General features: G+C 47.2%; 1 protein-coding gene across 1 annotated transcript in view; it reads right to left on the reverse strand.

Annotated features, from left to right (window-relative positions):
* The window catches only part of LOC137440954 (amyloid beta precursor protein binding family B member 2-like), a 227,163-nt gene that overhangs the window by 106,879 nt on the left and 107,366 nt on the right, over positions 1-12,918 (reverse strand). The window contains exon 4 of the mRNA XM_068137760.1: positions 6,569-7,369. Within this exon, the coding sequence (XP_067993861.1) occupies positions 6,569-7,369 (801 nt within the window). The remainder of the gene's footprint in view (positions 1-6,568; positions 7,370-12,918) is intronic.

A 12,918-nucleotide genomic window follows, 5' to 3' on the forward strand; every position in this document is an offset into this window, starting at 1 on the left:
GAAATAAAATCACAGCCTGAAGAGCACACATTCCCCAATACTCACTTCTGCTTCTGCTCAATCTTAGACCATCCTACTTATTCTTGCTGTCTTTCTGCTAGTCCTGTTTGCTTAACCTACTGATTATTAACTCCCTTACTTGTTTCCAGCTCTTCCTTATTCCAACTACCACTCAGTCTGTGCCAAGTTCTGATTTATCTCCATAGCTGCAGTTACTCAAGACTGGATGTGGAACTTAGTGCCATGGTTTAGTTGATTAGATGGTGTTAGGTGATAGGTTGGACTTGATGATCTTGAAGGTCTTTTCCAACCTGGTTAATTCTGTGAATCTGTGATTCCTTTTGCTTCCCTTTCCAGTAGGCTCATTCTCCCAGCAAGCTACCAGGTCATGCTCACACCTTCCAACCTTTCCTGCTTTCCTCCCCACTCCATAATTCTTGTTCACTGAGAGCCAGCAGTGTGAGACAAGTTCACCACTGCAGCTAAGGCATGATGCTGGTATCACTGTAGATACTTGGAGAAATGACCACAGTGTCCCAGCCTTTGGGTTTCTGCTCTGCAGGGGATTTAGCTACAAAGAGGCAGGGATGCCTTTGGAGCAGGAATCACCCAAACTGTACCAGCCATCCCCAGCCTTGTACATCTGGGTGAAACACTGCTACCTCAGCAACTGTGAGAGCCTTCAGAGCTCAGGAGCCACAAGAGACTCATCCTGCCCAATGACAAAACCATTTCTCTACCACACCCTCATGCAGCTGCAATACAGGAGCACAGAAGATGACAAACAAGCACCCAACCAGGCTACAAAGAGCTCTGGAGCACGCAGAACTCACTCAGAATATACTCATGCTCTCTGCTTGCCTTAACAAGCAGAAGGCCACAGGTTAAGAGTCCTCCCCGTGCTAAGACAGGATTCTCCTTCCCTTCCCCAGAGATTTCTACACCCATTTCAAAGCATCAGAGAGGTGGACTGCAGTTTGGCCTGAGCTCTATGTAGCATTCAGAAGTGCTGAGGCAGAGGTTTGCTGGATCAGTTTTGGTTGTAATTTGTCAGTACTTGCACAGCTTTATGAACTGAGAATAGGAGGGGCAGTTAGTCTGATAAGAGTTGATCATGGCTTCTCTTCTGTGCAACTTCCTGCCTTACCAGCCCTCTGAAAGACCTCTCAGCATCCTGCTTTCCTCCCCACCATCACTTTCTCATGCTTCTCTTCTGTATTTTGTTTTCCCTTCCTCTCTGCTTGGCCCTGTGTCTGACTGGACCTGAACTCTTTCCATGGTCTCAGGAGAGAACTGTGAAGACATAATGCTAGGTAGAAAAGAGCTTTTTCAGGAAGACTCATTGAACCTCAGAGAGAACAAGGACACAGAATTACACTTGTCCCTCCCTGAAACAATAGAAACTTGAAAAGCTTCTACAAAGAGTTTGTCAAGTGAGGTACCAGACATGATTAACTTGTTCACCACTTCTGAAACGCAAGTTTTCCCAATTCAAAAGCATCCTGATCAATGGTCTTTACCCTGGAAGCTTGAGGGTTTGAGTCAGACCCCTCATGCAAGCACTCAAGTCATGGATTTTGGTAGTTCCACTGAGAACCACAGGATAAAACCTATCTGACTGCCCAAAAAACACAGCAAGCAGCCTCTCTGTGCAAGTGATAGCAGCAGCATGGACTCAAGAGAGTCACTTTTCAAGCTCAATTTACTATCAAGTTCAATTTCTTTTATGGCCTTCAACCAGCAGACCCTGACTGCTGATCATTCCTGTGAACACTGTGTAACCATGTGGCCTGTTAGGTTGTATTTCTTTTAAACTGGGTTACTTTATCTGCTCTAAAATCCTATTACAGAGGTAACTAAAAGGAAGGTAAGCATGCAGCTGGCTCCTCCACACAATGAGTGTCTCCTACACAAGCACATATGCAGCTACAGCGATTTTTCCTATTCCATAAGCAGTCAGCAAATGGTCAAGTGTGAGACTATAAAGTATGCACTGTTCTTGATATGTGGTTAACAGTAAGGTTCAAACACTCAGCTCAACATGACAAGTCAACAGGCCATCAGGATGATCAGCAGGTGTGAACTAGAGCCTCTTTCAATAAAATCTGAAGACTGGACGTTTACCTAGGACTCAGCCCACAAGGCCAGTTGTGACCTGGGCTGCATCAGAAGAAGCATGGCCACAGCTCAAGAGAGGTGATTCTGCCACTCTGCTCTGGTTAGACCTCACCTGGAGTGCTGTGTCCAGCTATAAGGTGCCCAACACAGGAAGGACATGGACCTGATGGAGTGGGTCCAGAGGAAGGCTCTAAAGATGATCAAGGGGCTGGAGCACCTCTACTGTGAAGACAGGCTGAAAGATTGGGGCTGTTCAGCCTGGAGAGGAAAAGGCTGTGTGGAGACCTTAGAGCTGCATTTCAGTATCTGAAGGGGAACTACAGGAAGGCTGGAGAGGGACTATTTAGAAGGGCTTGTAGTGATAGGACAAGGGGCAACGGTTTTAAACAGGAGCAGGGGCAATTTAGGTTGGGCATAGGGAGGAAGTTCTGCACAATGACAGTGGGGAACTATCAGAACAGGTTGCCCAGAGATGTGGTTGAGGCCCCAGCCCTGGAGACATTCAAGATCAGAATTGATGTGGACCTGGGCAACCTGATCTAGTGGAAGTGTCTCTGCTGACTGCAGGGGGTTGGCCAGATGACCTTTGAAGGTCCCTTCCAACCTGATGCAATCTGTGAAGCTACAACTGTACAGTGATAAAACATTCTTTCTTTAATATCATAGGAGTTGTGTTTATCCACAGTGTAATTGAAAGTATTTCTGCTCCCATAAATCTTTTTCCACCCTCAGGAACACAAAAAGCACCTTCTGTAGTAAATAACATACTGGGTGTCTGTATCAGACAGGTGCTGGGAAGGAAAAATGGTGCTCTTAAGAGGACACCCATTTCGATTCTGTCAAAGATGCTGGTTCAAATCAGGGGCAGAGCTGACCAGTGGTATGAACCCTTCTGACTAGTTCATGATTTGCTGTAAGTTTTATTGTATTAGAAGATTACTCTGCCCAGACACAGAGTTGGTTCAAATATATCAGCTTCTATTTACAAGTCACAATCCTGGTCCCCAAGGCCCAGTCTCGTCGCTGTCATTTCTGCACTGGGTTGAACTCATTTATTTGTAATCAGCTATTGAATTGTCCTCCCAGATTTGCTCAGGGACCAGCAGTAGACAGCAATTTGGTACATGGCAACTGCATACAGCAGTGGCACTACCCAAAAAAAAAAGGGCACCTGTGCTCCTGATGCCTCTTTTAATGGCACTTTCAACCAGGGTGGAAACAAGCTGCTGTGCAAGCCAAAGGCTGAGGAGCTGGAGGGAGCTGCTGCCTCTGTGCAGTCCCCAAAACACTGAAGGCAGCAAGTAGGGCAACTGTCCAAAGGGTGAAAAAAATTGTGTCTCCCCAGCATGAACTATCTCACCTATGGAATAAGCTGCCCAGGGAGGCTGTGGATGCCTCCTCCCTGAGAGTGTTCAAGGCCAGGTTAAATGAGGCAACCAAGCCTAGCTGAGAGGCGTCTCTACCCATGGCAGTGTGGTTGGAGCAGATGATCTCTAAGGTCCTTTACAACCTAAGCCTTTCTGTGATTCTCCAGGTGCCCAGAGAAACAGTATTAACCCAACCAGCAATTTTAGTAGACTGAAAACGTTTTCATTTTGCACATGGAAAGGTGACTTCATGAAAAGTTTCTCTCTTAACAACAAAGGTTTGTTATGTATCAAAAAGAAGCTCAGAAGATCCATGGTACGTCACATGGTGGGGATTTCTGGTGGGGAGAAAAAAAAACACCTATATATTAAAATAATCACTATTGAGATAGTCATGCATGAGTGTGGCCAGCTGAAGCAGGGAGGTCATTGTGCCCCTGGACTCAGCACTGGTTAGGACACACCTGGAATACTGTGTACAGTTCTGGGCCCCTCAGTTTAAGAAGGACATGGAGACACTTGAATGTGTCCAGAGAAGGGCAACGAAGCTGGGGAGAGGCCTTGAGCACAGCCCCATGAGGAGAGGCTGAGGGAGCTGGGGTTGCTTAGCCTGGAGAAGAGGAGGCTCAGGGAAGACCTTCTTGCTGTTTACAACTACCTGAAGGGAGGTTGTAGCCAGGTCGGAGTTGGTCTCTTCTCCCAGGCAACCAGCACCAGAAGAAGAGGACACAATCTCAAGCTGTGCCAAGGGGTGTTTAGGCTTGAGGTGAGGAGAAAGATCTTCGCAGAAAGAGTTGTTAGCCATTGGAATGTGCTGCCCAGGGAGGTGGTGGAGTCACCATCCCTGGAGGTGTTCAAGAGGGGACTGGATGTGGCACTTGAAGCCATGGCTTAGTCAGTCATGAGGTATCACAGTAAGGTTGGAAGAGAACTCGAGGATCATCGAGTCCAACCTGTCACCACAGACCCCATGACTAGACCATGGCACCAAGTGCCACGTCCAATCCCCTCTTGAACACCTCCAGGGACGGTGACTCCACCACCTCCCTGGGCAGCACATTCCAATGCCGAACAACTCGCTCGGTGAAGAACTTCCTCCTCACCTCGAGTCTAAACCTCCCCTGGCACAGCTTGAGACTGTGTCCCCTTGTTCTGGTGCTGGTTGCCTGGGAGAAGAGACCAAAACCTTCCCAGCTACAACCTCCCTTCAGGTAGTTGTAGAGGGCAATGAGGTCTCCCCTGAGCCTTCTCTTCTCCAGGCTAAACAATCCCAGCTCCCTCAGCCTCTCCTCATAGGGCTTGTGTTCAAGGCCTCTCCCCAGCCTTGTTGCCCTTCTCTGGACACATTCAAGTGTCTCAATGTCCTTCTTAAACTGAGGGGCCCAGAACTGGACATAGGACTCAAGGTGCAGCCTATCCAAAGCAGAGTACAGGGGCACAATGACTTCCCTGCTCCTGCTGGCCACAGGTGTTGGGTGACAGGTTGGACTTGATGATCTCTGAAGTCCTTTCCAACCTTATTGATTCTATGACTGACATGGAATGCAGCTGTGTGTTTGGAACATGGTGGCCTCCAGAGAATATATAATCTCTGCACTGAAATAATGAAATCACTTAAAATAGAAACAATAGATACTGAACTCCTTTAACCTTGTGTCAACGTGAAGAGTTGGATGGCCTCCCCTTTTTGACAATTATATACTGCCCAAGTCCATTAGCTAGAATAAAAGAGATCACAAGAGTTTTGAAAATAATGCATAAATAACGTTGTAAATCACAGCAGAGCCATTGCAGAAGTCATTAGAACTGTTCAAATCATTAATGAGCCCAGGATTCCAAACCAGGAAATGCCATGGTTTCAAGTTTCTGAGTTACTGTAGGGAACTGCTGCACAAAGAAAATAAAACATGGAAATTAATTGACTCAAGGCTTAGAAGGACTCCTATGAAAGTGTATCATGGAAAGACTTAGAATCTCAGAATCAACCAGGTTGGAAAGGACCTCAGTTGAGTTGCTGGAACATGTCCAGAGAAGGGCAACAAAGCTGGGGAGGGGTATGGAGCACAGCCCTGTGAGGAGAGGCTGAGGGAGCTGGGGTTGCTTAGCCTGGAGAAGAGAAGGCTCAGGGGAGACCTTATTGCCATCTACAACTACCTGACAGGAAGTTATAGGCAGGTGGGGGTTGGTCTCTTCTCCCAGGCAACCAGCAACAGAACAAGAGGACACAGTCTCAAGCTGCACCAGCAGAGGTTTGAGCTGCGTGTTAGGAAGAATTCTTCACAGAAAGAGAGATTTGCCATTGAAATGTGCTGCCCAGGGAGGTGGTGGAATCACCATCACTGGAGGTGTTTAAGAGGAGACTGGATGAGGCACTTGGTGCCATGGTTTAGTTGATTAGATGGTGTTGGGTGATAGGTTGGACTCGATGATCTCAAAGGTCTTTTCCAACCTGGTCTATTATTCTATTCTATTCTATTCTATTCTATTCTATTCTATTCTATTCTATTCTATTCTATTCTATTCTATTCTATTCTATTCTATTCCATTCCATTCCATTCCATTCCATTCCATTCCATTCCATTCCATTCCATTCCATTCCATTCTTTTCAACCTATTACTTAACAGGACTTGGGGCAGAGGGGGAACACTCATAAAAGATCCAACTAGAAAAGTCAAACCCTCTGTTGAGCCAGAAAAATGATATCATTGCAGAGGAAATTAGTCTGTTGTGTTTGGAGATTCACCAACCATTTAGCCTCTCTAGAGAATCATATACTGCTCACAACATGCACCCATTGATTAGTGAAGAGCAATCCTTTATAAATTAGCAAAAAAGTTCTCTTGGGATACTTTTAGTAACCCGTCTACAGCACCCACTGGTGCCTGTAAAGCTGCCAGGATCAAGCGGGAGGCCACCAAGTGGACATAAAGCTGGAGTGGAAGCTCCCTGCTTGTGTTTCGATGCAAATCACCTCCTCACAGAGAGCACCACTGAAAAACCTCCCTCATTCCAGCCACCAGCTGAGAGGAATTAAGCAAAGCACATCCAAAACAGTGGCCACGAGCAGCCTTTCCTTGCCTACCTGTTTCGTCGGGCGAGCTCAGTGAAGCGCTGTCCTGCGACAGCGTAGTCCAGCTGGAGTCCTCGTCGCTTGGGGCCAGGTTTTGAATCCTATGGAGGGCACAATCTGTTTTGGCCCCAGTCTTTGGGTGGTCTTTCTTAGTCTCTGGGCTCGACGACACTGTGGCAACTTGGCCATCCTCTGGGCTCGACAGTATGTTTTGTTTCCGGGGCAGGATGTCCCCATTGACAATAACAGTAGAAGCCTGGCTGTTGCTTTGCGCAGACTTATCTTCCATGGCAACAAAACTCTGCTCCAGCTCTCTGGCGGACGTCTCTAGATCCGCATAGTAATTCAGGAAGCTCTTGGTCCTCCTTGGCTGCGAGGGCAATATTTCACAGCCAGAGGAATCCTGTGGGATGGGCTCTTTGCCTTCAAACTTCTCAGAAGTTAGGTTTATGCCTGCAGTGGTACTGAGGTTTTTGTTGGGATCCTGCTGTCCCTGCTCGGCCGCTTTCCTGAGCTGGTTTTCTCCATTCTTCACCAGCTTTATATTTGCAGAGCTGTTGCCCAGAAGGGGCTGCGCCGCCGGGTCGGAAAGCCCCATGGCTGTCTGGATGTTAGTCAGGGCGTATTTTTTCCTGCATTTGGGGGGAGTGCTGTTCTTGGTCTCCGTGTGCCTGATCTCTGCATTCAGCAGCTCGTTGTGAGAGGAGCGCAGGTTGAGGGTGTTGGGCGGGGTGGCAGGGCTGTTGCGGTTCACAACGTCCGTCGTGCTGCTGCTTGCCATAAACACTGCCAGGGCGTCCACGCCGGAATCGACTGCAAAAGCAAGAGAGACACCTGTGAAACTCCTGCAGCAGACACGAGATTTTACCAGGGCTTCTGGTAAAGGGATGCAGCACTTGACATAATTGGTTTACAGTAGGAAAATTACCACAACCTAAGTGGGTAAGAGAACAGGCAAAAAGCTTAGCTTATTAAATAAGGAAAAACAGAAGCATTAAAAAAAAAGAGAGAGATCATCAGGACCATGAAGCTGAGAAAAAGCAGAATGCTTGACCCTATGCAAGGCAGTTTTAGGACAGGTTTTTCATATCTGATTCTGTTGCAGGTGGTCTTAAGGAAAGAAAAGGTGCCCTTTGCAAATGCCTGGAAGTCCAAAAGTCATCCTTTCATTCCAGTATTTCACCTCTACCACTGATGAGGAGGGAAAAAACTCAACCACTTAGCACCAGGAATTAGAAAATGTGAGAAATGTCTGAGATGCTCCTTTTTCATCTAGGGCAGAACTCAACCTTGAGTCCAGTTCTGGGCCCCTCAGTTTAGGAAAGATGTTGACTTGCTGGAACGTGGCCAGAGAAGGGCAACAAAGCTGGGGAGGGGTTTGGAGCACAGCCCTGTGAGGAGAGGCTGAGGGAGCTGGGGTTGCTTAGCCTGGAGAAGAGGAGGCTCAGGGGAGACCTTATTGCTCTCTACAACTACCTGAAGGGAGGTTGTAGCCAGGCAGATGTTGGTCCCTTCTCACAGACAACCAGCACCACAACAAGAGGACACAGTCTCAAGCTGCGCCAGGAGAGGTTTAGGTTGGATGTTAGGAAGAAGTTCTATATAGAGAGAGTGATTGCCCATTGGAATGGGCTGCCCAGTGAGGTGGTAGAGTCACCATCACTGGAAGTGTTTAGGAAGAGACTGGATGGGGTGCTCGGTGCCATGGTTTAGTTGATTAGATGGTGCTGGATGATAGGCTGGACTTGATCTCAAAGGACTCTTCCAACCTGGTCTGGTCTATTCTATTCTATTCTATTCTATTCTATTCTATTCTATTCTATTCTATTCTATCCTACTCTATTCTACTCTACTCCATGTTGCATAATAGTTTGGACACAATGATCTTGAAGGTCTCTTCCAACCTGGTGTGGTCTATTCTATTCTATTCTAATCACTGGTAATTTTCAGCTAGACTGGCCAGCTGCCTGCTGCCTCTGAATGTTTGCATTTTCTCTGCTCTTCATCTTTCTATCCCTCCTGCTATTTTTTGTTTTGGAGGTGGGAAGCAGAGGGCCAGAAGGCAAAGTTTATTTCACAAAGGTGAAACAAAGGGTTGGGGGTTGGAGGAGAACCTTTGACCAAATATCCTGCTCTAATTCAATCAAGTTTAAAAAGAGTGCTGTGCTCCAGAGATGAAGATGACTCACAAAGATCAAATTTAAGGGTACACCCACACACCCCAGAGCAGAGTACACCCATTCCACTGTGAAATAAAACCACTCTTTCGCCACCTTGTAGACTAGAGTCTGATCTTTGCTAGCCCCAGGGGCACAGCTCACATTAAGAAGGAAAACAATAAAGTTTATTGAGGGAACAGATTTCTAGACCATTAAAAATGATTAAAATATATATATATATATGTTAAAAACTACAATTTGTCCCTGCACTATTTATGGCTCCCAGTAATCTGCATGAATGCCCCACAAACACCTCAATTTACATACTGCAGTAGTCGCTGTTGTTGGACACCTGGCAACCAAATTAGAGGCCAATTAATAAATCACTCCCATCTGCCACAGCATGAAACACACTTTCTGTTGTTCCCCACTCTCAGATATCACTGACTGCTTATGTTGCACATAAAAACGTGTCTGGGGCTTCTCCAGCAATGCAAAGCTGTAATTTGAGCTAGCTGATGACAGCTGATTCCAGCTGAGTTGGGCTGCATCCCTTGTATATTTGATATACGAGGGAACTGACTGCTGTACACATTTACAAGAGAGAAAATATATGGGGTTTAAAAGAACATATACATCAACACAGGGTGAAAAGGAGCACTTCTAAATGTTACCTAAATGCACACACAGTTGATGGCATTGCTGCATCTTTGAGTCTCTTTGGAGTGGAGAAGGCTCTGAGGAGACTTAATTGTGGCCTTCCAGTATCTGAAGGGGGCTACAAAAAAGCTGGGGAGGGACTTTTGAGGGTGTCAGGGAGTGATAGGACTAGGGGGAATGGAACAAAACCAGAAATGGGTAGATTCAGATCAGATGTTAGGAAGAAATTCTTCCCCATGAGGGTGGTGAGACACTGGCACAGGTTGCCTGGCGAGGCGGTAGAAGCCTCATCCCTGGAGGTTTTTAAGGCCAGGTTGGATGTGGCTCTGAGCAACCTGATGTAGTGTGAGGTGTCCCTGCCCATGGCAAAGTGGTTGGAACTGGCTGATCCTTGAGGTCCCTTCCAATCCTAACAATTCTACAATCCTAGGTGCTGTCAAAGCTGCATGCTACTAACCATCACTGGTTCATTTCAAACCAAGCAGACAAGCATACTCTGCTCTTTAAATCATCCCCCTAGAACAACTTCTGCAACTTGTTCAACACAGGACTTTAAACTAAATGTAGCAAATGTGCCCCTCTGCCATTCCCTTCAAGTCCCAGCCACAGCTGGACCAGATCAACTGCAGATTTAAGACTGATCACCCCACCCACGCTGTGCAAAACCCATTGGTTTAGGTAACAGCCACAGATAGGTAATATCCTACAGACAACTGCAGCTCTAGCCACGAAACACTTCTAAAACAGAGCCACTGCATCATTTAAAGGGACTTTATCAATGCACTTCTAATATAAATACCTCAATAAATGTTGCTTTCTGCATCTTGCCTAAACCCAACCAAGTCTAACATAACCAAGGTCATATCTGATTGTACATAATATTGCCAAAGCACATCTTGTAATCTACAAAACAACCAGGCAGAGAGGGACCTGGGGGTACTGGTTGATGGTAGGCTGAACATGAGCCAGAAGTGTGCCCAGGTGGCCAAGAAGGCAAATGGCATTATGGCCTCTATCAGGAATAGTGTGGCCAGCAGGAGCAGGGAGGTCATTCTGCCAATGTACTCAGCACTGCTTAGGCCACACCTTGAGTCCTGGGTCCAGTTCTGGGACCCTCAGTGTATGAAAGATGTTGAGTTGATGGAACATGTCCAGAGAAGGGCAACAAAGCTGGGGAGGGGTTTGGAGCACAGCCCTGTGAGGAGAGGCTGAGGGAGCTGGGGCTGCTTAGCCTGGAGAAGAGGAGGCTCAGGAGACCTTATTGCTGGTACAACTACCTGAAGGGAGGTTGTAGCCGGGTGGGGGTTGGTCTCTTCTCCCAGGCAACCAGCACCAGAACAAGAGGACACAGTCTCAGGCTGCGACAGGGGAGGTTTAGGTTGGATGTTAGGAAGAAGTTCTTCACGGTGAGAGTGATTGCCCATTGGAATGGGCTGCCCAGGGAGGTGGTGGAGTCACCATTGCTGGAGATGTTCAAGAGGGGACTGGATGTGGCACTTGGTACCATGGTTTAGTAGTCATGAGGTCTTGGGTGATAGGTTGGACTGGATGGGGCACTTGGTGCCATGGTTTAGTTGATTAGATGGTGTTGGATGATAAGTTGGATTTCATGATCTCAAAGGTCTTTTCCAACCTGGTTCATTCTATTCTATTCTAGAGCTATAACATGGATTGTGTTTATGCATTGCCTGCTTTTTATCTTTCCTAATCAGTTAAAGCTCTGAAAATCTGGAAGTCACATAAATTAACAGCACAGGATAAATTTGCCCCACTGGCTGGCCTTGAAGTCTTCTGGCTTATGACCTTTAGAACACATGGATTTCACTAGATAGTATTTTACCTCATGCTTCAGCAAATCAAAACAAACTTTTCCCCCCCCCTCCTATCAACAAATGCAAACTGCCACAATCTGGAACAAGACTGAAATTTCTTCTTCTTTGCTACAAGTGAGCTGCTTCCTGCAATGTTTTGCCACCTTTTTTGTGGCTGAACAAACTTCTTAAAAATTAATCCTCCTCCCAAAATGTTTCAGTATCTGCCTGCCTGACAGACCTCCTGTAGTCAGTCTCCTGCTGTTAGCATTTCACTTATCAAAAATAATGTGAGAACACACACACAGAAACACTGAAACCAAATGTATTGCATTTTATTCATCTGCTTATTAAAGCTCCCCCATGGATTTATGATGACTATTGAGACATTGAGCAATGACTGAGCCAAAGCCTCCAGAAGTCCAGCCAGGGTTTGGAAGTTGGGTGCTACGCTAGGGCTGATGTAAGCGCTGGGTTCTGCACATTGGCCACAGCAACCCCATGCAGTGCTACAGGCTGGGGTCTGAGTGGCCGAGAGCAGCCAGGAAGAGAGGGACCTGGGGGTGCTGGAAGATGGTAGGCTGAACATGAGCCTGCAGTGTGCCCAGGCAGACAGGAGGGCCAATGGCATCCTGGCCTGCATCAGGAACAGTGTGGCCAGCAGGAGCAGGGAGGTCATTCTGCCCCTGTACACTGCACTGGTTAGGCTGCACCTCGAGTCCTGTGTCCAGTTCTGGGCCCTTCAGTTTAGGAAGGAGGTTGACTTGCTGGAACGAGTCCAGAGAAGGGCAACAAAGTTGGTGAGGGGCTTGGAACACAGCCCTGTGAGGAGAGGCTGAGGGAGCTGGGGCGGCTTAGCCTGGAGAGGAGGAGACTCAGGGGTGACCTTCTTGCTCTCTACAACTACCTGAAGGGAGGTTGTAGACAGGCAGAGGTTGGTCTCTTCTCCCAGGCAGCCAGTACCAGAACAAGAGGACACAGTCTCAGGCTGTGCCAGGGGAGGTTTAGGTTGGATGTTAGGAAGAAGTTCTATACAGAGAGAGTGATTGCCCATTGGAATGGGCTGCCTGGGGAGGTGGTGGAGTCACCATCATTGGAGGTGTTCAGGAGGAGACTTGATGGGGTGCTTGGTGCCATGGGTTAGTTGTTTAGGTGGGTTGGATTGGTTGATGGGTTGGACACGAGGATCTTGAAGGTCTCTTCCAACCTGGTTTATTATTATTATTATGTATGATCATAAGGGAAAAAATGTCAAAGCAAACCTTTCACTAAACACCACCTCCCTCCAGATCCCCTTTCAAATGATCCATTGACCAGGTCATCACAATCAAATGATCAATGGACATGTAAACAGTACCCCGAGGTGTGCAGGGAGAGGAGCAGGCTGTCTTCTCAAAGGACAGGCTCCTTGGCCATCACCCTGCACTCCCAGCCAGGCTCTGAGATATGCACAGGCAGCATCCCTCCACCCTCCACAGAAACGGATACAAAGGTGGCAAAAAAGGGAAGCAATGGAAGAGGCAAAAAGAGAGTAAGAAATAGGAATGGAAAGGGCAGGTCTTGCATCACAAGGGCAGATGTTGCTACCAGACCAGGACTAACTGAAGTGCTGAGAAACTTCTGAATTCAAGGCAATGCTGAACAGAACAGCCTAAGGAAGAAGAGTGACAGCCTGTGTTTCTTCCTTTATATTGGACCTGGTGATGCTTGAAATGCATCACTTCTGCCACAG

Source organism: Melanerpes formicivorus, unplaced genomic scaffold (genome assembly GCF_026170545.1).
Source record: "Melanerpes formicivorus ecotype bairdi unplaced genomic scaffold, bMelFor1.0.p_v2 SCAF_4, whole genome shotgun sequence".
NCBI classification, from domain to species: Eukaryota; Metazoa; Chordata; class Aves; order Piciformes; family Picidae; genus Melanerpes; species Melanerpes formicivorus.